This window comes from Rhamphochromis sp. 'chilingali' (genome assembly GCF_963969265.1).
Source record: "Rhamphochromis sp. 'chilingali' genome assembly, chromosome: 2".
In the NCBI taxonomy this organism is placed as follows: Eukaryota; Metazoa; Chordata; class Actinopteri; order Cichliformes; family Cichlidae; genus Rhamphochromis; species Rhamphochromis sp. 'chilingali'.
The window spans coordinates 10,953,472-10,976,841 of record NC_137930.1 but is presented as its reverse complement, the minus strand read 5'-3'; the positions used below and the strand labels follow the sequence as shown (position 1 = coordinate 10,976,841).

Sequence of the window (23,370 nt, the reverse complement as noted above, 5' to 3'; positions counted from 1 at the left end):
GTAATCTGATTACTTTTTCAAGTAACGAGTAAAGTAAGGGATTACCTTTGCAAAAACGGTAATTAGATTACATTACTTTCCCGTATGAACGCTGCGTTACTGCGTTACTAAAACCGTGATTTTTTTGCAAGAATGTCTCATGACAGTGACGTAAGCAAGTGCCACGTTTGTGACAACAGCTGTGTGCAGATCAACAACGGATAATATATCGAGTGCAGAGAGAGTATGAGCGTGCAGCGTTTAAAGCGTGGAAGTACTGACCTTACTTTAAGTTTGATTCCATAAAAAGTGAAAAAAACATTAGTGTCCGTTGTGCGTGGGAAGAAAACTTCTTTTTACAGCGAGAAAAACCCCCTAAACTTCCAAGCAAGCACGAGTGCGCTACAACGTAATGGGAAATTCACAGAGAAACTCGCAGATTCTTCAACTGACCGCAGCACACCTGCACCAGGGTAAACCTCCGCCTACCACACTCCTGCTTTACAGGTGAAAATAGAGCCAAAGGACCGCTAGTCTTTGATGTTATTTATTTTCTGCTGTGTTTTACTTGCATCTATTTGAAAGAGTGAGTGTAAACACACATTTTTATTTTATTTTATGTTCTGGAATGTGCAGAAAATAGGTTTAAATATTATTAGATTATTCTGTTATTATATGTTACCTTATATATGTAATCAAAGTAGTTGAATTAGAATACTGCTGTAGATCACATTATACCCTTTAATATAGAGTGTGTGAGCTGTATGTAGTTTAGTTCTCATTATACTTTTGAGTTAACAGAACATATTCACATATTAGTTCATTAGATAAATGTGCATCACTCTGTATCCTTGATCTGCTGGGAATGTGTTACACTGTTTTCTTGACATGCTTAAGTGTTGAATCATGAAGAGAAGGTTGTAAGCAGGAGACTCTGTGTCTAAAGACAGGGGAGATAGATAGACCACATTCCACACCCCCACCTTACAGAAAGCAGAGAAACAACTGCCGAGGTCATAACTTAGGCGCTGTAACAGAGAAAAAATGTGATGTTTTGGCTTTTACGACTAGCTGGGGGCCACTAGAGACTATAAAAAGCTGAGCAACCCGTCACCATTTTGAGACATGTGCCTGACCCTCTGGTAGCATCTCTCCCGTCCGGACGTTGTAATGCTCTTATTGTTGAATTGTATGGAAATAAATGATTGTTGATTGAGCATTGATACACCGAGTATTGTCCCTCCTTCAGCCCAAAGATTCAAAGAATTGGGAGATTTCAACAACTTGGTGCCGTGTGACCCGGATCTTTGGTGTGCTGAGGAGGTGCAGATTTGACCTTTGGTGAGATCGTGAGGCGAGGTGAACAGAGGACCGGTCCAAAAATAAAAAGGTAAGCACAGCCTGTTGTATTATAAATACCAAATGTGCATATTGGGCTTTCCAAATTAATCTGTTCGCTGAGTCACACGTATTTTCACAGTAAATTTGTCGGTGTCTGGTTTTTGGCGCAAGATACTAACAACATAAGTTGAGGCTGAATTCCAGTGTGTTAAATAAACTGCTTCTACCGAGATACTAATAACATACTACGTTGGACTAGTTGCAGTAAACTGCTTCTACCGAGATACTAATAACATACTACGTTGGACTAGTTGCAGTAATCTGCTTCTACTGAGATACTAATAACATACTACGTTGGACTAGTTGCAGCCACTTTACCTTCCACATTTAATTTTGTCTAATACTGGCTTCTGTAGCAATAATACATTAGAATTTATTCTGAAGACGCGGCCATTAGTCCAGTACATTGAAGTCGAGGTTTGTTTATTTTGTTTATGGTGTCAGTGACGTCCTGGCTTTTGCCGGCTATGAAATAGAAGTTGATTTAAGGAAAAGCAGATGCTGGCTTCACGGTGCAGTTGAACGCTGGCAACGCGAGAGCGAAACACGTCCGTAGGTTTGGTTTATGATACGGCGTGTTCCGGTGGTGCGGCCGTGAAGTGCAGTAGTGGTTGGTGCTAGTTTTAGTACATTTGATAGAGGTTTTGACGGTGGTTTGTGGCGTCAGTCGAGTATAAAGGGCTGCGGTCATAATACAAAGTAAAAATTTAGTACATAGACCTGGTTTATGATGTCAGGTATAACTTCGGGGATGCAAGCATCACTTTTATGATGCGACTTTGCCCCGTGGTGGCGGTCATAAGCGCAGAGAAAGGGGTATTTTGGTCTATGGTGCAGTGTGCTTTAAGAAGATCTAATAGTTGAGCTCAGAGGTTTCTGTGTAAAATTCCCGCTGAGGAAAAGTGTTGTGGGTGAGTGTGAAAGTGCGCTCTGGGTGAGAGAGTGTGTGTGTGAAGCTGCGAGGCGCGCTCTGGGTGCTGTCTTGTGGGTAAAGCGCGCACTGAGTGAGAGTGTGAGTGAGGCGCGCTCTGAGTGTGTTTTTTGTGTGAAGTGTGAAGCGTGAACACAGTGACAGTGACGGTTGATGTGTTTGATTAGGAGGACATTAGAGCAAATACACATTTTAGGATCAAAGGTTGATGCCTAGTGTACCTGTGGAACTTTGCCCTAGGAGTGGCGACCCTCCTGTCCGTGGACGCGTGGCCAGGACCGGCGTCGTCCGGGTGCTGAGGTGGTGACTTGGGGAGGTGAGGGCCCCCGCATAGCCACGGAAATAACACTGGAACGGCCGTGTAATCACGGGTTCACATTTATTTCCGGACTAGAACAAGACACATTTTGCGAACAAACGTTGAGTCTAGATTAGTAAAGAAATATAAAAAGGTTGAATTCCTCGTTTCAGTGGTTGAAATTGTTGTGTGCCTGTCCCCTGACGAGTGTGAAATTAAAATAAAGAGGGAATTTGGAGCCACATAGAGATAGACGGGCATAATTGGGTGTATTACTCTGTGGTGTAATAAAAATAAAAAGGAGAGATAGTAAGAGGTGTGCAGTGGAGAATTATGGAGGAGTAGAGAGAGGAATGTGTTGGGAGACTGGCGTACAGTTTACGCTGTCAAGGTAGGCGTGTTGCCTGCTTATCGGTTTAAAAGTGATGAAAATGAAATTAAAATAAATCTCTTAGTGTGTTAATACAGGAAGCTGCGGACCTGGACCAACTGCCCCCACAAGCACAGCGGCCGAAGCAAAATTATAGGTAATGGGAACCACACCCAGCACGAATCAGCAGCTGTGAAAAAGACAGCAGCGAGGAGAGAATTAGAGGAGAAATTAAGAGAAGTTTTAACACATAAAATTGGGGCCAACGGACTTGTGGAGGTTGGGAAGGCGTCCGGAGCATCACAACAAAAAGGTGAAACAAAAACACACACAAGCAGAGAAATCTGAGAGAAAGGCTCCTTTTAAGGTAACGCCTAGTTTGAGAAAAGATAAAATTAACCTGCTTTTATACAAATGCACATACACGCAATGAAGAAACAGCTTACACTCATGAACACGTGAAGATTTTCCAGCAAGGTTAAAGAAAAATTAACATACTTAAATGATGAAGTCTATACATTACTGACAAAGAAACCCTCTGGGTTGCAGGACAACAATTTAACTAAAAAAAAAAAAAAAAAGGAACACTGGTCTAACCAACCAGGCAAGACACAACAAATTTAGTGGTTAAAAGATTCAAATTGTGACATGTTTTCTGTTGATTGATTAATAAAAGTGATTACTGAATGAAAGAAAGTTCCTTTTTGGGCTTTTAAACATGATCTTAAGAATTTTAACATATACCTGTGTTGTCCTGTCAACTTGGTGGGTTAGGAGTTGATTATATCGGGAGACAAAAAACAAAAAAAGGGGGAGAGAAGGCTGACACAGGGCCTGGCCCCATTGTCTCCCCTCTGAATAACACAGCCAACACAACAACATTTTCCTGTTCGTTTGTTTTTGTTTTTTGTTTGTTTTTGTTTTGTTTTGTTTTTGTTTTTCTATACATATTTAATTACAGGCTGCTTTGCCGGCCCTGAAAGCCGAGGCTGACTGGACTCCTGCTCTCCCCCATACGTGACACTGACCAAATGCTGCAACAGCTGGACCCACAACAACGACCTGAGAATGTCAACAGACCTGCAGGAATGTGATCTCATGCAGCCGAGACGGAGAGCACTAAACCTAAGGCCCGTTTCACTACACGGGGGAAAAATTCCCAGACTGCGTCAGCTGACAGAGCTGTGACGAGACGCCCGCCAAGCCCGAATGAAAAGTAAGGCCGAGCGAAAGAATGCTGACCTTGATAACTTTGCATTCACACTGTGCAGGACAGTGATGGACCAACACGGGTGATCGGGTGGCGAAAAAGGGCGTGACCGAGACAGGAGGAGTAACTGAGGACAGAAGGCACCTCAGAATGGACAAAAACACAGAAGAAGATGCAGGTTTCACCTGCGGTGAACATCGACCCTGGAGAAAGGACTGCCCCAATTGGGGTCAGAACCAGGACGGACTGAATTTTGAGCAGCAGCAGCACCAATGGTCGCAAACAAACTGAAAAGGAGGGGGGGCAGGACCCCAGGGCATGCTTCAGGCCGTGGTTTACCCAGAACACCAGAACAGGAAAGTGATGAACACACACACACACACACACACACACACACACACACACACACACACACACACACACACACACACACACACGGGAATGTTGACTCACTGAGAAGTGATGCACACACATACACATGCACACGCTTGTGCAATGAAGAGTGATCCACACGCACACACACATACACGCTGATGCAATGAAGAATGCTTTGCTTATGCTGATATGCAAAATGCTGCACACAAACATCCCAATGCATAATTTTTATGAGGAGCCATTGATTACCATTAAATACTTAGAATGTGTTATATGTCACCCAGAGGGCATTTATGTAGATTTTAGGAATAAGGTCTAAAAAAGTTTGGTTATGAAAACAATGTCTGTGCGTGATGTCTGTTTATGGCTCAAGGCCTTGACTGAATTCTTTGCTGTGCTTCACACAGCCCTGATGAGGAACAGTGGCACAGAGTGAAAATGATGAATTAATAGTGTAAGTTTTAGGTCGGAGTACGGCATTTTCTGTGATTGAGTTTTAATTCAAGGAGGAACAAAAGGTGTTACGGCACCTGAGGTTCTCATTCCCACACAATATTGTCCCGGCAGGAAGCAAAATGTTCCTGTGAATTTCTGGTTGATTGTTTGGTTTTGTTTAGCGCTAGCTTGATTTTATCAGTGAGCTTTGGCTTGTGTTCTTTCTCGTAAGCGAGAGAGGGATAGTTTTATGCTTGGACATGTCTGCAACGGGCCCTAGTTTGTGTTATTTTAGTAGTATTTTGTTGGTTATGTCTGTTTTCGTTTTTGTTACAGTGCACTGGAGAAAAAACATCTGAGAGGTGTGATCCACCGGTGGTGATATGTTGATATTTTGTGAGTTCATGATTTAACAATCAGCTCTTTAAACAAGGCCTGAAAGATTGAAATTTAAAGCGCTATAAAATATTATTACTGTAAACAGTTGCAAAGTGTGCTTCTCCATGATTGTAATTGGCTTGGGAGAAATTCACTTATAGGGAACACTGATCTAAAAGGATTGCACCGAGTCAATCCGGCCCAAAAAACAACAAGGAATTGTTTTCCTTTAAAATGATGACGTCATCTTGCTGGTGATGGAGGCTCGAATAGGTTGCGCGGGAGACTCCATTATCAGCAACATCTGGTATGAATGTGTATGGAGGTATGCATGCGAATGGACTGTGATGGACTGACGACTAAAAGTTTTGACTGACTTGATACTGAGACAATGACTGCACCCACTTTAGGATTAGTAAATGCCAATAAACAATTCATAAACAATTCACCCAGCCGACAAGAGAAGGGTGGATGCTTCGCTTTGTTTTGTTTTGTTTTTTCAGGAGCAGGAGGATAAGAGAGACTGGAGGAGGAGACTCTAGCTTCACATAAGTATGAACTGCAGACTTAACACTGTGGTTGCTGATTTTGAGTTACTGATGTTTGCATTGAGAAAACTGTGCTATATTAACTGTGTTTTGATTAAGGTATCATGTTATATTATTGGGAATGCCAAATGCTACAGTGGAGAAGACTTTTGATACCACTCATGACTGGAATATGTTACTATTAACCACAGCAGGCCACTGTAAAAAGTCAATTAAATTTTATAGAGGAAAATCGCCAAAATTGAACAATACCTATGAATGACTGGCCACATTCAGAATAGAGATATGCAATAATAAACATTGGTCCACATGATTTAGGTTCTCACTTGAAATAGTAAGTTATTAAATGTAGAATATAATCGACAGGGACATTTGATAGGATGTGGTACTGCAAAAGAACAAGAGCAAAGTAAATAAAGAAAATATTGTGTTTAGTTTGGATAAATTCAAATTAAAATGTACCATTACACTCAGAGGATCAATATGAAATAAAACATATGCAAAATTTGTAGGAAGTACATGACTGATAACTGTTCTGTCCTGAGCGTTTGTTTCTAGAGCACCCACTTGACCACACCAACAGTTTCTCGCCACCGAGGAGGGGTACTTGCAAAAAGAATAAAATAAAAATCTGAGTTTAACAAAACATTTTAAATGTAAATATCAAGATTACCTTTCTTTTTCCATGAAATGTGCTTGTGGGCACGCCAGCCATTTTGAAAAGGTGGGCAAAACAATTGGCAAGGCCACACCCCCACACATGTGATATAATTTTAAAGGTACTGTTGCCCTCTCTAAGAAACATCAGGAATTAGAGGAGTGGCAAGTAGAGTATGCGAGCTACAAGCAAAAACTAAAATGTGTACTACAGTGTGCAAAAATGAAATACTGGGTCATCAGGGGGTCATGAGGGACATTTATAAAACTAAAAGTCCCACTAACCTTAAAGTGCACTTGAAAAGCCCACACAAGAAGGTTAACCTAGCTTACCTAGAAGACCTCATCAGGGGGAGCACACTCCCCCTCCTTGAAGAGCTCACCCACTCAACCCGCATCCCCAGAAAACAGCTAACCCCAGATAAGGCAGCGTGATGTATCCCGAGATAACAGGACTGGGACATCTAAATAAAGGTGTGAAACAATCGCCTTCAAAAGATTATCAATTCACTTGAACCAAAATTAGGACCACTCGGTGCGGCAAGAGTTAATAGTTATTAGTCTCAACACCCAAGGATAACCAGAAGAGCATGACTGATATGATGGAACTGGGATTTTGTTACACTTAATTTTTGCAAAACACAAACAAAACTAAATTGAAACTAAGGATTTTCAGAAAATAAAAACTAAACTAAACTAGCAAACAATTGGTAAAAAACTGATTAAAACTGATGAAAATTGCAAAACTATTACAACCCTGGTCCAGACTAAGATGGTGTTGGACATCTTCAGGGCAGAAAAGGGTTGGTGTGACCAAGGTGTGGTTTGGCTTGTTGTATGTACATTTCAAAATGTTACAGCTCTGGATGGACCAGTTACCAGGGCATGGAAGGATGACAGACTTTATTACATGAGGAGAAGGGACATTTTCGGGATCGAAGATCCTCAGGGATGACAAGGCTGGAGCAACGGTACTCGAGAGAAGAATTTCTGATACTTTCTGAGATATGATGTCACCAACCTTCTCTTTTAATTGTCTAGCTCCAATGAATTGACACATGGGAGTGTGTCAAAAAGGGGGAAGTGGAAGTTGAGTTTGAACATCAAACAATGGTGATACGAAAATTTCTATGAGTTTATTTTTGTGTTTAATAAATTAGCTATGGTAAAACTTAAGCTTATAATGTGTTAGACTTAGAAAGGGTTCACTAATTTTTGATTTCTTTTACACACACATAGATTATGATTAGAATAAGTCCTGAACATAATATTTTAAACCAAATTTGAATCATTAGAAGAACAATGGATAACAATATTAGATTATCAAGGCTAGGGAGAGAGGTGTTTTGGTTTTCTGTCTCTTGCAGAGAAAGGAACAGACACCAGACGGGGACCCGGAGATGTGAGGACCCTTCACAGCAGGGACAGATGTAGGGACTGCCGAGACAGCAACTGGGGTCAAGTGTCATGACGTTTGGGCTCCTGGAGAAGATGGATCCCACAAACACAGCAATAACCATGAAGGGGTTGGCGAAAACCAGGAACACCAGACCAACGAGGTTCGAGAGGCTCTTGGCAAAAAGGGGGACACGCCGGTGAACCCAAAACACACAGATCCTTGTTTGAAATCGGGGCAGAATAATCCCCAGAACTGTGCAATGACTAAAGGGTGGTCTAACCCCGGAGGTCGAAGAAAGAAGCTGAGAATCACCCAAACTGGAAGACACTGGTAGCTGCAGCAATAAAAATAAAGGTTAAAAGCTCCTTAGACAGAGGTTCTAGTCTAAGTACATTTGAAAGGTATAAGGGGGCATTAAAATGGGAGTGGAAAACTGGAGCACCAAAATAAAGCTGTGGGAGAACTGGGGAGTGATGGGAGAGTCATCTGTAACTGCTGTTATGGTTGTAAATCTAACTTTGCTTGCATCTGAACTGCGTGAACACAGAGGTCATCCCACATATGGTCCACCCGTTAAAGGGGGACAGAGGGCCTCAGGATCAAGAAAACTTGGACCTTGCGACCCTGGAGTGCATGTTGTAAGTGATCTCTTTCAGAGATCAAAAGGGGGAATTATTAGATTATTCTGTTATTATATGTTACCTTATATATGTAATCAAAGTAGTTGAATTAGAATACTGCTGTAGATCACATTATACCCTTTAATATAGAGTGTGTGAGCTGTATGTAGTTTAGTTCTCATTATACTTTTGAGTTAACAGAACATATTCACATATTAGTTCATTAGATAAGTGTGCATCACTCTGTATCCTTGATCTGCTGGGAATGTGTTACACTGTTTTCTTGACATGCTTAAGTGTTGAATCATGAAGAGAAGGTTGTAAGCAGGAGACTCTGTGTCTAAAGACAGGGGAGATAGATAGACCACATTCCACACCCCCACCTTACAGAAAGCAGAGAAACAACTGCCGAGGTCATAACTTAGGCGCTGTAACAGAGAAAAAATGTGATGTTTTGGCTTTTACGACTAGCTGGGGGCCACTAGAGACTATAAAAAGCTGAGCAACCCGTCACCATTTTGAGACATGTGCCTGACCCTCTGGTAGCATCTCTCCCGTCCGGACGTTGTAATGCTCTTATTGTTGAATTGTATGGAAATAAATGATTGTTGATTGAGCATTTATACACCGAGTATTGTCCTTCCTTCAGCCCAAAGATTCAAAGAATTGGGAGATTTCAACAATATTAAACAAATTTCTTCCAGTCAGAGAATGTTGCACATAATTACATTTTTGCTTGATGCATAAAGTTAAAAGATTAAAACTAATAAAACAAGTTTTAAAAAGAGACTTTTTTATGTCCGATACCGATATCATAAATTTGGATATCTGCCGATACCGATATGAATCCGATATAGTGTTTTTTAATCAACAAAACTGTTTTTTAAATATCTTGCTGCATTTTGTATAAGTTCATACTCAAGTTTAAAACAACAACTACACTAAAGCTATTCTGTTATACCTGTATGCAAAAAAAAATATTTCATAGTTCAGCAATACTGATCAATCTAATAAACTTAGACCTACACCATCCTCCCTATTCTGGTATTTTAAAGAGTACTTAGCATAAATATTAAGCAACCTAACTAATAGGGTTCCAACTCCCAGCAACAACAAAAATAAATAAATAAAAAATAGGGAACCACCCCTCACGCTCCACCTCATGATGCTTAATCGACGTAATCAACCTTAATTTGATGCAGTGTGAAAAAAATGCACAGAAATCAATTATTTTTCAAGAAATATTAAATAGATTCAACATCTTTCTTCAACAAAATTGCAGACTGCACAGATGGTACCTTCCCAAAGGAAAAAGTACTATAGCTTACTAGGGTATATTAAACTTAACAGTTACTATATACAGTAATTGACTTCTATTCATTTTACATCAAATTAAAACTTTGGGTGTCAGATAATTATTTATTAAAAGCTAGACATTTTAAATGAGAATAAGAAAGAAAAGTATGTCTTTGTGCCCCCTTTTCCCTGTTAATGCCCTATTGGCCCCCCTGGCTAAACTTTGCTAGATCCGCCCCTGCACAGTTACCAGCGTCAGCTACGTAGAAAAAGATCCTCGAGTAGAAAGTAATATTAAATACATTCTAACAATAGCTGATCAAGCTTAAACGTGCTGCTGTTGTTCAGCCGCTGGTTTCCTCTTTCTGGTGCAAAGTGGGCCAAAAGCAAACTAGAGACACGGACTCGCGACAGAAAAGCCGATCAGCTGATCGTTAAGCAGTTTCATGATTGAAGTAGCAGCAGGAGAGGCAGTCGCTTGTTAAGCTTAATGCAGGAATGCTTTACAAACATTCAGAGATGGACTTACACACTTGCTTTACTTCTCTCGCGATAACTTTGTCGGAGATGAAATGCCGGGTTGCTAGCGAAGCTCCACATGCTATCCAGACCACCGACAGGTCCCGCATGCCACAGCCGCTCTATCACGTGATGCATACTGCTCCGATGTGCTAACGTTCTGAGGTGAGTTACGGCGTGTTGCAAGTTTTGTGAGGTGCTTTCGTGATATTTAATGGATCGGATTACATTTTTTTATTTTTCTCCGATATCCGATCCAGTAATTTAGGTCAGTATCGGACCGATACGTAATATCGGATCGGTCCATCTCTAATATATATATATATATATATATATATATATATATATATATATGTATGTATGTGTGTGTGTGTGTGTGTGTGTGTGTGTGTGTGTGTGTGTGTATATATGTGTATATATATATATATATATGTGTGTATATATGTGTGTATATATATATATATATATGTGTGTATATATGTGTGTATATATATATGTATAGCAGAGGGCCATAGAGGGCCAATCCTGCTGATGGGTATCCTTTGTGCATGGAGGAGCAGGATGAGCACTGCCAGAGCCCTATAAAATGACCTCGAGCAGGCCACTGGTGTGAATTTCTCTGACCAATCAATCAGAAACAGACTTCACAATGGTGGCCCAGGTCTAGTGTGTTCTAGTTGGCCCTGTGCTCACTGCCTGGCACCGTGGAGTTTGATTAGCATTGGTGCCCTGTGCTTTTTACAGATGAGAGCATGTTCACCCTGAGCACATATGAGAGATGTGAAAGGGCCTGGAGAAGCCATGGAGAACTTTATACTGCCTGTAATATTACTCAACCTAACTGGTTTTGGTTGTGGGTCAGTGATGGTCTGGGAAGACATATTTATGGTGTAACGCGTAGACCTCCACAGGCTATACAATGGCATTCTGACTGCTATTGGGTATCGGGATGAAATCCTTGGACCTATTGTCAGGCGCTACACAGGTGCAGTGAGTCCCGGCTTCCTCCTGGTTCACAGCACGTCTGGCGAGAATATGCCGGCAGTTCCTGAAGGATGAAGGAACTGATACCACTGACTTGCCCCATGTTTGGCTGACCTAAAGTTAATAGAACACCTCTGGGACCTTATGTTTCAATCCATCCAACGCTGTTAGGTTGCATCTGAGACTGCCCAGGAGCTCAGTGATGCCCTGGTCCAGATCTGGAATGAGATCTTCCAGGACACTTTGTGCTATCTCATGAGGAGCATGACATTATGTTTTCAGGCATACATAGAAGCAGATAGGCCATGCAAAGTACTGACTGCCATTTTGAGTTGCTGCAATGAAATTTTGGTGAAATAGACTAGCCTGCCGGATCATTTTATTTCATTCCTAACAATTACCCAGTCCATCTCAGTATAGATATCCATCATCATGTTTTTCTCATTACGTTCTGAAGTGCTTTCTTGGTACACCTTTAAATGAGTGTTTCTTTAAAAAAGAAGAAGAAATATATAAATATATAAAGTTTACATAAGTATAGCAAATATCAGGATATAACTAGCAATGGACTGTATATACAAAGATGGACATAACCACCTTGGCATTACCCATTGGTTAAGACATGCTTTGAAGCTCCAGGTGTTTTCACCTTTACCAGTATAGCTTTTGGAAACTGGTATGTCATGCTTGTGGGGGTAGATCTGATTGTGAAACAGGGGTACAGTACAAACTGTAATTTATAATAGTTAGTCAATGAGCATACTCTGGTTTATATTAATTCCTAACACTCACTGGAACACAATTTCAAAATAAACATGCTGAAGCCAAGGGCTGTTTTCCCATGGTCTTCTATACAATTGCAGGGCTTTTTGCAAAATGAGTCACTGCCCACTTCTGACCATTAGAAAAATGCATGTTTAAGGCACGTCTGCACTGACTGCCTTTATCAGATCAAGAAGCTACATCCACCTTACAATAAATGTAACCAGCATATAAGGTCTTTGGTTTTAGTGGAAAGGTTGTATATTGAAATGGGCAGGGAGACTATTCTTCATGTGCCAAAAAATGCTACAATTCATTCTGATGTCTACACAATGTACTGCCTATTCATGGGCCAATCAAAATGGACTAACAAAACTATAGAACTAACATGGATTTTAAGCTTCATAGTGTTTCCAAATTACCACAAACCATATTAATGACATTTTTGTATTATTTCCTTCTTTTATTTTTTGCATACAGTTACTCGAATACAGAAGTATCTCCAATGAGCTGAAGTTGTGAATATGTCAATGTCAACCGAAACAAATGCCAAATTATTCACTATAAAATTAGGAGTTAAAGATTTGGCAGGTGGGGGATAGCTATGCCCACAAAGGAAGTGGCAATTAGGTGCAACAAAAAATTCAACAACATTCAGCAACTTCAAATGGCTAAAAATGACTCTAATGACTGATGATGATACAAACAGGGTGTGTATAATTCATGGAAAGTATGTTTTGCCTATGTCTATTCACTGTCACTCTCCAGCAACTGATTGTACTAAACTGTATTCGTCTAACATTTCCCTTTGATCCTGCCAATGGCAATGCCAAGGGAAGGACCTTGAAGTCAAGGCAGCTCAAGGTCTCCATATATCTCACTCAGGCTCATAGTGCCCTGGAGAGCACACTGTTGTCTTGCGACAATGGTAAAACAAGGGGGAAGTGGCAGTTATCAGTAAAAAGCTTAGTCTGATTGGCATAGGAAAGGAGTGCATGGGACCATTTCCGATGGTGGGAGAGACCATTGTTTCTCACTGGACAGCTGCCACCTGCCACAAGCTAGGTATCGTCTCGCCACAGCTTGCCTGCTCCCCTGGGTGCGTTAGGCTTAGAGGTCATTGACCATGACAAGGAAGCTGTAATGTTGCACTAGGAAAAAACAATAGAATTAAGAATGTGAAAACTTCAGCTCTTCACAAGCAGGAAAGTGCGGACCATGTGGCCTGGACTCACCAACAATCTCCAGCAGATCAATAATGCTTGCAAAACTATAATCATTGACAAGCATCTGCAAGACTAAATGCTTACATGGCTTGCTTACAGGAGACATGCTTAGCTGACATCAGAGAGTCCAATTAGACCTTCTTCTGCCAGGGTCTGTCACAGGATGTCCCCAGACAGCATGGTTTCAACTTTGCTGTGAAAATCTAGCTTACTGCAGCCATTGAAACACAAACCGGTGGAACAGAGCAAATCCTCATTCTCTGTGTTCCAGTATCATCAGGCACCATTAACCTTCTGTCTATGCCCCAAGACTTTGCTCAGTGGCGAGCTGACTGAGAACACCGGGCACGATATCAGATCATCTATCAAGCTTGTGTACTTGACACACTACTCTCCGGCAGTGAGTACTGGACCATTAATGCCAACTAGAAGAGAAGGCTGAACACCTTCCACCTTCTTTGTCTTAGATGTGTTCTGTGCATCGAGTGGCAGGACACAGTACCAAACACCAAAGTAGTACAGCAAGTCAGTAGTAAGCCTTCCTGCACTGCTCAATTAGAGACAACTTAGATGGTTGGGCCATGTTCTCCACACACGCGGGTCGCATCTCCAAGGACAATCTGTACGGTGAATGTACGTTGACACTGAATGTACGGTGCGAAGACTCACACCCTGTCGGCCAATCCAAACTCCGCTTCAAAGGTGTCTGCAAATGTGACATGAAGCTCACAGATATCAACCTACACCTACCTGGGAAAGCTAGCAGATTATCGAGAGGCCTGAAGAGCTATAGTACTATCAAGGCGGGAGTTGAGAGGGTAGAGAACACCAGAAATACCAAGCTGGCTGACAGGAGACCCAAGAGGACAGCAAGCTCATACACTGCTACAGCGCCATCTTTCACCTTCACCTTTGTTTGCAGCCAGTGTACAAGAGACTGTCCCTCCAGAGTGGGACTCCACAGCCACTCTAGGATGTCCACATCCAACTCATAGCACTACACCATCGTCTCACGAGACAAACGGATGCCAATAGGATGATTCCAGCGTTCAGATTTCCTACCATATGGATTTTTTGTTACTAAATTACTTCTGTTCTTATTTATGTATTATTCATTTTTTCTAGAAGAGATGGCTTAAAAAGGTGTTATCCCTTTTTAAAAATATATCATGGCTGATCTCTCTCTCTCTCTCTATGATTACTTTTCACTCTGTTTTGTAGTGTTGTCATTCTAGTCATACCAATAATTTCACCTTCTAATGTAGTTGCACATGCAAATGGTAAATGGACTGATTCTTATATAGCGCTTTTTTTTTACTGTCCTGGAGTACTCAAAGCGCTGTATACAACATGCCACATTCACCCAGTACCACCCATTCTCACAAGCATTCACACACATTCATACTCCCATGGACATGGATGCACTGGAGAGCAACTTGTGGTTAGCATCTAGCCCAAGGATACTTGAAATGCAGACTGGAGGAGGGTTGGTGGATCGAACCACCAACCTTCTGATCAGTAGGTGACCTGCTCTATCATGTGCTCTACCTGCACATGATACAATCTAGTTTAGCCAAATCCTAATGATGCTTTATTGTTAGGATTAGGATGTTGTTGCTTCAATAAGGTCAAAGACATTTCCAAGCAAACTTACTTGGAGTCTTTTACCTGCCATATCACTTTATGGGCTATAATGCTGAACTTATAATCACAGGAGACTTTAATAAACTGATAATGAAGAAGCTTGACATAACTTCATTTGGCTCACTGGTTAAGCAGACTTAAAGAAAGGTAAACTCTTTTAACTCTGTCATTCCCATATTACTAACAGAAGTGAAAGAATTGCACTAAAGAATAATTTTCAGGTATCTGCACTCTACTTGAGTATTTTTCTGACAACTTTTTACTTATACTCTCTACAAATATTTAACACAAATATACTTTGTTACTTTTGAGGTAACGCATTTGAGGTAAGATATTATTTTACATCACTACACACCTTCGCACATCAAGCAATCAATCAATCAACAATTCTATTGGGATATCAACATCGTTGCTTATCACATACAAAGGGAGGAAAGAGGGGAAAAAAAGTATGCCAAATGTATATCTTAAAAAAAACAACAACAGGCAGGTGATTTAAAATGCAATGTTTCTAACGTGTCATATCACGTTAACAATATCACCAACCACACAAACTGTTTGTGTGCAGTTTGTTACACAGTGAGTCTGTGTGCAAATGGCTCAGTAGCTGTATTTAGCAGGGAGAACAAAAACTTCACTCAAAGATGAACACAAATGTAAGACAGACAGGATTTAAACAGGATTTATTTATTTAAAGAAGAGGACTACTCAGTGACATTTGATAAGCTGGGAATTTAAAGCAAACGTATGTCCTCATTTTAATTTAAATTGTACCTGTATATGATATGAAGTTATGTTTTTCATATTGTGAAATGTCCTGCAAAACAAACTAAGTATACTAATTTTGTGTTATTGAAATACTTGGCAGTTTAATGCAGGATAAACAGGTTAGCTTGTTGTACTGTGATGAAACACTGTTTTTCACAGGGGAACACTGGCTGTGGTGTTCATGGTCAGTGTTAGGTTACAGCAAGTGTAGCAGAGATGAATTTGCATTTAAGCTGACAATGCTTAAACTCACTCAGTAAAGACAATATAAACAGTGTACTGTATGTGTAAGGGACGGAAAGCCAAGATAACTCATGAAAACTTGGGTTACATGTTGTTGAATTCAGTTGTGCAAATCCACAAACAGCAATAAACCTCGAAGCAGCTCAACACAGGTTAGCTGATAACAGCATGTACACAAAGAAAATCTACTATAGCTTACAATAGAAATTATTGAGTTGTAATTCTTTTCCCCATGTTGAGTCACTGCAACTGATCTTATCGTTCCCCCACCTGCTAAATTTCAAGTTAACTCCTGACTGTACTAATTTTTCTGTTTAGGTGTGGATGCAAAGTCAAAAAAGTTGGTATTCCCATATACCACTATTATATCACTGTAGAAAGAGGTTCATTTAGCTTTGCACAAAACAGTCGTGCTTGGAAAGGTCCTTCAAAGACCTACTTTTCTTACTTTGGATATATATTTAGGAGCTTGTACTTTTTCACTCGAGTAAAGAAGTTGAATCAGTACTTTAACTTTTACTGGAGTATTTTTTACTAAAAAGTATTTGTACATCTACCTAAGTAAAGTAAATGGTTCTTCTCACTTGAAAACCCATTTAAGCCAGCCAGCTAGCTGGCTAGCTTCGCTGACTCACACGGCTGTACTTTTGCCACCTCTGACCACTGATTCAGTTATTGGTAAAATTTACAAAAAAACAAGTCCCATCCAATAAAACAGAATTAGTATTTAAAATCAACATAATATTTTGATTTTGATGCAGATCATTAATTAATGCCATTGCTAATGGAGTTTTATCCTGATGTCCTTCAGTTGGAGAACAGGAGTCCATCCAAGTTTTACGGTGGGCTTACCAACAGTGTCTCTGAAGAGCAGAATCCCACAGCAGCTGGTGAATCAACAACAATCCATCATATCCTTTTCCCTTCTACAGCCAATTGTCAAAAATAAACTCTTTTTTTTACATAAATACAGTATTTACACACATTTGATTAATGAAAAATTGGTATTTCATTGGAATTCACTTTAATTTTACTCAACTAGCTGCCTCAGCATACTGGTGTAGACAACAGCTGGCTGTCTTCTGCTTATTAACTGGAATCACCTCTTTGTTCAGTATTGTTTCCATGGTATCTTACTATTTTTCATTTGTTCTGTAGAAAATATTAATTGTTTGTAAATCTTGTTACATACATTTGCAAGCACATTTTACACAAGGACTACCAACTGAGGTAGCAGGGGTAAACACAGATCCAGGGCTTCATCCCCACAAGAGCATCGCATCTTAATCATAAAACAACCTTTAAGGTTAATTCCTGCGTTTGTATGTACAAATCTTCTATTCTGGATTAGATTCAGTCAAACTGTAAGTCACAGGGCTGAAGGTAATGAAGACTCAGCTTCTGTCATTTTTGCTACAGTACTGATCCTTCATTAAAATAACGAGGCCTTGAGATGATGTCACATTTTTTCTGGTGAATAAAAGTTTATGAGTGGGGATGTGCACTTCCCACCTTCCACTTCCTTATGACGATGACACTCAGACTAAACTAAATCTAACAGTCATCTAACACTGTCATCCACATTTATACACTGATGCATCTTTTCACCCAATTATAAGCCCAACATGGGCCAAAAACCAACGTGTTCATGCACACATTATAGCAGCGTAACAAATAACAGAGAACATGGAAACTTAGGGAACGAATCCAACCCCACAAAAGTCTTCCATTGATTGGATTTTTATAGACATCATATAAGACTTGTTCTGGTGAAGATCAAAGCAGGTGCACTGGCACGACAGTCACACATCCAGCATCACAGAGCTTCTTCGACAGTGTCATATTCTTCTTGACTCTAATGCTGATGTCAGCATTATCAAATTCCTTATTCAGTCTGTAATTCTCAAACAACAGTTTGGCACGATAATATCCTGCTCAATAAAGGCTGCTCTCATTCAAATGACATAAGGTTTGCAGGTATCTGTTGAGAGAACAGAGCAGATATTTAGCACAAGTAATGGAAAAAATTACAACAAGCAACTAGTAGGTTGAATAAGAGGGAATGTGGTATATGATGAAGAATTTCTAGACTGTGTACCCAGACAGTCCTTTAATGTTTAGTGTCTTCCCCTGTGATTGGTCACTTTCAACTGTCAACAGTAAGGAAGATCCATCTCTACAATGCGGTTCACAAAATAGCCAAAATGTCTCATATGATGCTATTTTCTGAGTCCTTGATAATCCTAATGGCCGACAACTAACTTGTGAAAGTTGCTAGCACTGACGTTAACTAACTTGAATTGAAGCATTGAATTTACATTCTTTTCATAGCAACTCTAAATAACTGTATGCATCACATATACCACTCTGTAATACAAGTTAGTTTAGAGAAACAGCACTGCAAATATGTAGATGCTCCTCAGTTTACCTTGACTCACTAAAATAATTTTTTTTAAATAATTTGGCAAAACTAGGAATGCACAGTAAGTGACAGGCTGGAGACCAGAAGTGCTGAAGGTGACCAGCTAAAGGACTGAATACAAACATTTCTGTGCATCTATATGTGCAAACATGTGTTTTTTGCTTACACTTTGAAACTAACAAACACCACATTCCTATTTGTATAGCTGTTTCAGTTCCTTTTTTTTGATTCACTAAACACAAAACAACATCATCTGTCTGATGATTCTATAAAAGATTAAGAATGAGGAACGAGGCCATGGTCCTCAGCTGGAAAAGGGCGGAGTGCACAGTACTCATTAGGGACAAGCTGCTGCCCCAAGTGGAGGAGTCTTTGAGATGTTGTTCATGAGTGAGGGAAGCAGAATATTGACACACAGATTGGGACTGTGACTTCAGTGAGGCAGATCCTGTACCAGTCTGTTGTGGCGAAGAGAATGATGACTAGGGATTGATAAGAATTTAGCAATTCCAATTACATTATTGATATCACTCTTGGCTCCACTTTGATTCATGAAAATTAATTACATGCTGCATGGTCAAATGTTTGTGCATGTTGGAGGCATTTCTTCTCTTTGTTGTGATGAGTGTTGGGGTCATTACTCAAAATTAATCATTGCACATATTACACAGAACAATTTTTCTTAAAATTAATACAGTAAGTTACTTAATTAACCCAGAAGACAGACTTTGGTTATACTACTTGTTATGTTACTTTCATTTTACTCTGTAAAATGATCTGAAACACACAGTCTCATAATTACTATTTAACAATATAAACCTACAAGCTACAGCCCCCACACACCAGGACAAATCAGAGATGGAAACCAGCACAAAGAGACTTTAAAGCACAGGTGTTGAACTCCAGACCTCGAGGGCTGCTGTGCTGCTTGTTTTCCAACTAACCTGCCCTTGTAGCTTCTTATTGGCAAAGCACACCTGATCCAGGTAATCAGCAGCAGGTAGGGCAGGGATATCTCAAAAGCAAGCAGGATGCTGGCCATCGGGGACTGGAGTTTGACACTCCTGCTTTAAAGCAACTGCCACAGTGATTCTACTTTAGAAACTTGAACCGGTAGAAACAGAGCCTGCAGCCTGACTGCTCATCAGTTTGTTACCTGTTGAAGTTCAGCAGCAGCTCACTTTATCATGGTGCTGGGCTGGAGTGAGCATTTACTCAGCTTTAATATCACTCTAGATTTTTGGCTAGCTTAATGTTAGCATGCTTCCTTTGCAGGTGCTTGCAAAGTTCCAAAATTGTGTTAACAGTATAATGCAGTTGTTTCTGTCCTTGAAAAGTCTCCACTTTACCATCGCGCTTTCATCCTTTTGTGCAATAAAAATAAAAGTAATGTCCATATCCACGATGGAGACTGCGCCACTATTTTTCTCCTCTGACACACGAACTGAAATCAGCTGATTGATCCCTAGCAAAGCTGTAGTTTTGTTTATTTATTATGTCCCTACCTTCACTTATGGTCATGAGCTTTAGGTAGTGACTGAAAGAATAAGCTAGCAGATGCTAGTGGTTTAAGCAAACCTTCTCTAAAGGTTGACTGGCCTCTCAGAGACAGGATGAGGAGTTCAGTCATTTAAGAGTGGTTCAGAGTAGAGCTGCTACTCCTCAAAAATAAACAGGACCTAGTTGAGCTCAACCAGTGCTGCAAATACAACACAAGAAGGAATACTGCTTTAATAAAATAAAATGAAATTTGTTTAAATCACGTTTTAATGAAAAAGGACCGTTTAATCTGACCAAACCAGACGAGCGAGCCAAACGATATGTTGTGTGTGCTTAGCTTACCTGAGGTCTACTTTTTCTACAAGCCTCCTCTAGGTTTTTGTGCCAGATGATTGCTGAAAACCTGGACCCCGTCTGGAACTTGTAAACATTGCCTGTAAAGTGACATAAATGGTCTTCATGTGAGTATCTAAAATAGTCACATGAATAAAGACAAAAAAGACAAATAAAATAGGCAAGTTTTGCTGATGGTGGGAGGCTGACCTTTTTCTGGGTCACTGAGCTGGAAGATGTTGGGTCGGGCTGGGTCATCTGGCAGTACCACCATCCAGCCAGTCACACAAACTTTTTTACAAGGCCTTGACTTGTACTGTGGCAAACACAGAGCATAAAATGAATTTATCCACTTGCCCTCACTGTACAATTCTGCACTTATCAGGGGAAAACCTTCACCTTAAATACAACTTTATGTGGCTGTGCAATACACACTTAAAGCCAAAATGTGGACATAGTTTCTCTGAAAGTGTCAAGACATTAGCAGCAGATCTTTATGTGTAGTAGTGTAGTGTGTAGTTTCCAAATGCCCCGCCATATCTTGGACAATTGTCCAATTGTCATCACTGTTCACTAAAGCTTGCCACAAGAAATTTTGACCAGTTGTCCAGTACTAACCATTTGGGTTAGATCAAAGTTCCTTACAACTTTACAGCAGAGCACAAGCTTAGTGTGTTCTAGACTAGAAAAAGACAAAAATGTGATGTGGAGAGATGAGTTCTAACTTTGAGAGTTTTGCGACACGGATTCAACACGTTCCTTTCCATCATTTTTCAAATGTGTTGTTCAAAATGAGGAGAGGCTTTAGGAAAAATAAACTTCTCATTTTCAGCATTTGATGCATGACGACCAATTCATTCATTTCTTCTATGAACAGGAAAGAAAACATAATAGAATAAAGAGGCACCACTGTGCAAATTTGTAACGGAAAGCCTTATCTGTTTTCATAGGAATTAAGTAACCTGTGACTACCTCTATAAAAGAATAGGAAAGACATCAGCAATTAATCTAGGAAGTGTAATAAGAACATTTCCAAACAATTTAAAGCCCATAATTCTAAAGCAATAAGGTGGAAAACACCTCAGACATTTGTTAATCTTTCCAGGAATGGACATTGCAGCAAAATTGCCTCAAGGTCCTGCTGTACAATGGAGTATATCTAAGAATATAACCAAGCTGTTATCAAGTTTTTTTTATTAACTCTATATTCTTGTTCAAGCTATCTTCAAGTGGAGCTATGAAGATTTTCAAGGTTTATGGTGGGAGCATTTAAAATTTTTAGCTTTTTACATCACTATATTATCCCATTCTCTCCTGCATGAGCAGATATAAAAAAAATATATAATAATTGGAACACAAATATTTTTCTGCAAACATCACATAAAATAAAATATGTCCTCAGGTACATCTGTGATCATTTTCACATCATATGACTGTAGAAATCTGAAATTATTACATCCAGTAGTCACAAAAATTTCCCTATTCACTGCTGCAGATATTGAAAATTAATAAAAAATTACAATAAACTTGGTTTGCGCAAACTCTTTATAACATTATTTTCTAATTTTAAATATTTGATATGTTTCCTATGCTCTGTTCTGAATAAAAGATGGGTTAATTAGTTAGTTTGGAAAATAATCACATTCTGTTTCTGATGACATTTTACACAGCACCCCGGGGAGTCAGACTTCCTTGTATTTTTTTAAAAGTGGTCTTGAGCAACAGTTTTCCAGGTTTTCTGAAGGCATTTCAAGATTGTTCGTTAGGCATTGGCTGCTTTTTTACTCATTTAAAGACCAGTCCTTACTACCTGACCATTTTCAGTGGAATGATTTTTTTGTTTAATAACCCACTTACACAATCATTCGAACATAAAAACTTTGTTATTTTGTTACTAGATGGCTGTCACAAAAACACATCATTTGATCACATTGTGTTAGCTGAATCTACTAAAGTGCCACAAATAACACAGTTTGACAGGCATAGAAGCATACTTTTTCTTCAACAAGTTGCTTTTCAAAGAGCTGTTACTGAAAACTTGGCATTTGTCAGCTCAATGCAGTGTGTATTTCCAGACATGTGAAGCACAAATGAAGAAGTGACAGTTATAAATAAATAAATAAAAAAAAACCCTACACCACATGAACAGTGTCTGAAAGTCAAGTTCTTAAGAAATAAAAATAGTGCATCTAATTGTGAAGATCATGACAATGATACCAAACACACTGCCAATGCACTGAAAGCATACCCGGAAAGAAAAACACACAATAGAACACTAACAGAGAGCCAAACAAAAGGGCCGCCATCGTCTAGTAGTCACACTAATAATTATAATAACAATAATAATATATTTTCAGTAATAAGATCAAATTTGGAGCCTCTGTTCTAAAGAGTTTCATGTTTGTTTCACTTGCCATGATCTAGTACAACCAAATTAAGGACAAGGTTAATGTCAAATAATTCCTAATGCTTTTATTATTATTTTATCATTGTCACACTACCTGCTTTTGTCCCAAAAGCCAACTAAAATGACAAAATGATATATTGGGGCCCTAAGAAAGCATTCCATAAAAGCAGAGTATAGGCAGTTTTATTTTATGCATTTTTTTTATTTTACTTTGAGCTTTGACTGTACTTGAGATAATTTAGTTAGTTATGCATTTAAGAAAATGTTTTCTTTAAAAACATAAAATTTTATATGGGTTAAATACAATCAAAACATTTTTTGACAGATGTTGTATGCAGTTAAACTTAAAACCTTGCAATTTCTGAAATGCAAACCAATGAGCAGTTCAGACCTGTGTTTTTTCTATTTTGAATATTTATTAGTCTTCATTAATAAGACAAAAGCATTTCTTATCCAATTACTTGATTAATCAACATAATACTCAATAACTAGGAATTGCTAATTGCAGCCCTAATTAGGTGTATTTAGTTTTTCACACACTCCTTCATTTTTCAGTTGTCTCGTTTTGTTTTTCATTTGAGCTTTTATTTAAATAAAGTTTAAACACAGTAAAGAACAGACTTTTTTGTAATTATGTGCTCATACATAAAACCTTACAACTGGAA

General features: G+C 39.4%; 1 protein-coding gene and 1 long non-coding RNA gene across 2 annotated transcripts in view; one reads left to right on the top strand and one right to left on the bottom strand.

The window, feature by feature from the left end:
- The first annotated feature begins 636 nt into the window (after positions 1-636).
- On the top strand, positions 637-5,592 carry LOC308390634. Its single transcript, XR_013970467.1, has 2 exons — positions 637-1,369; positions 3,941-5,592. It is a non-coding gene; the product is annotated as an uncharacterized lncRNA (long non-coding RNA).
- A 10,135-nt stretch (positions 5,593-15,727) lies between these two features.
- The window catches only part of LOC308392694 (ras-specific guanine nucleotide-releasing factor RalGPS1-like), a 92,621-nt gene continuing 84,978 nt past the window's right edge, over positions 15,728-23,370 (bottom strand). Inside the window, exons 19-21 of the mRNA XM_080875882.1 lie at positions 20,509-20,614; positions 20,308-20,399; positions 15,728-18,024 (exon numbers count right to left, since the gene is read on the bottom strand). Of these exons, the coding sequence (XP_080732008.1) occupies positions 17,995-18,024; positions 20,308-20,399; positions 20,509-20,614 (228 nt within the window). The 3' untranslated portion in view covers positions 15,728-17,994. The remainder of the gene's footprint in view (positions 18,025-20,307; positions 20,400-20,508; positions 20,615-23,370) is intronic.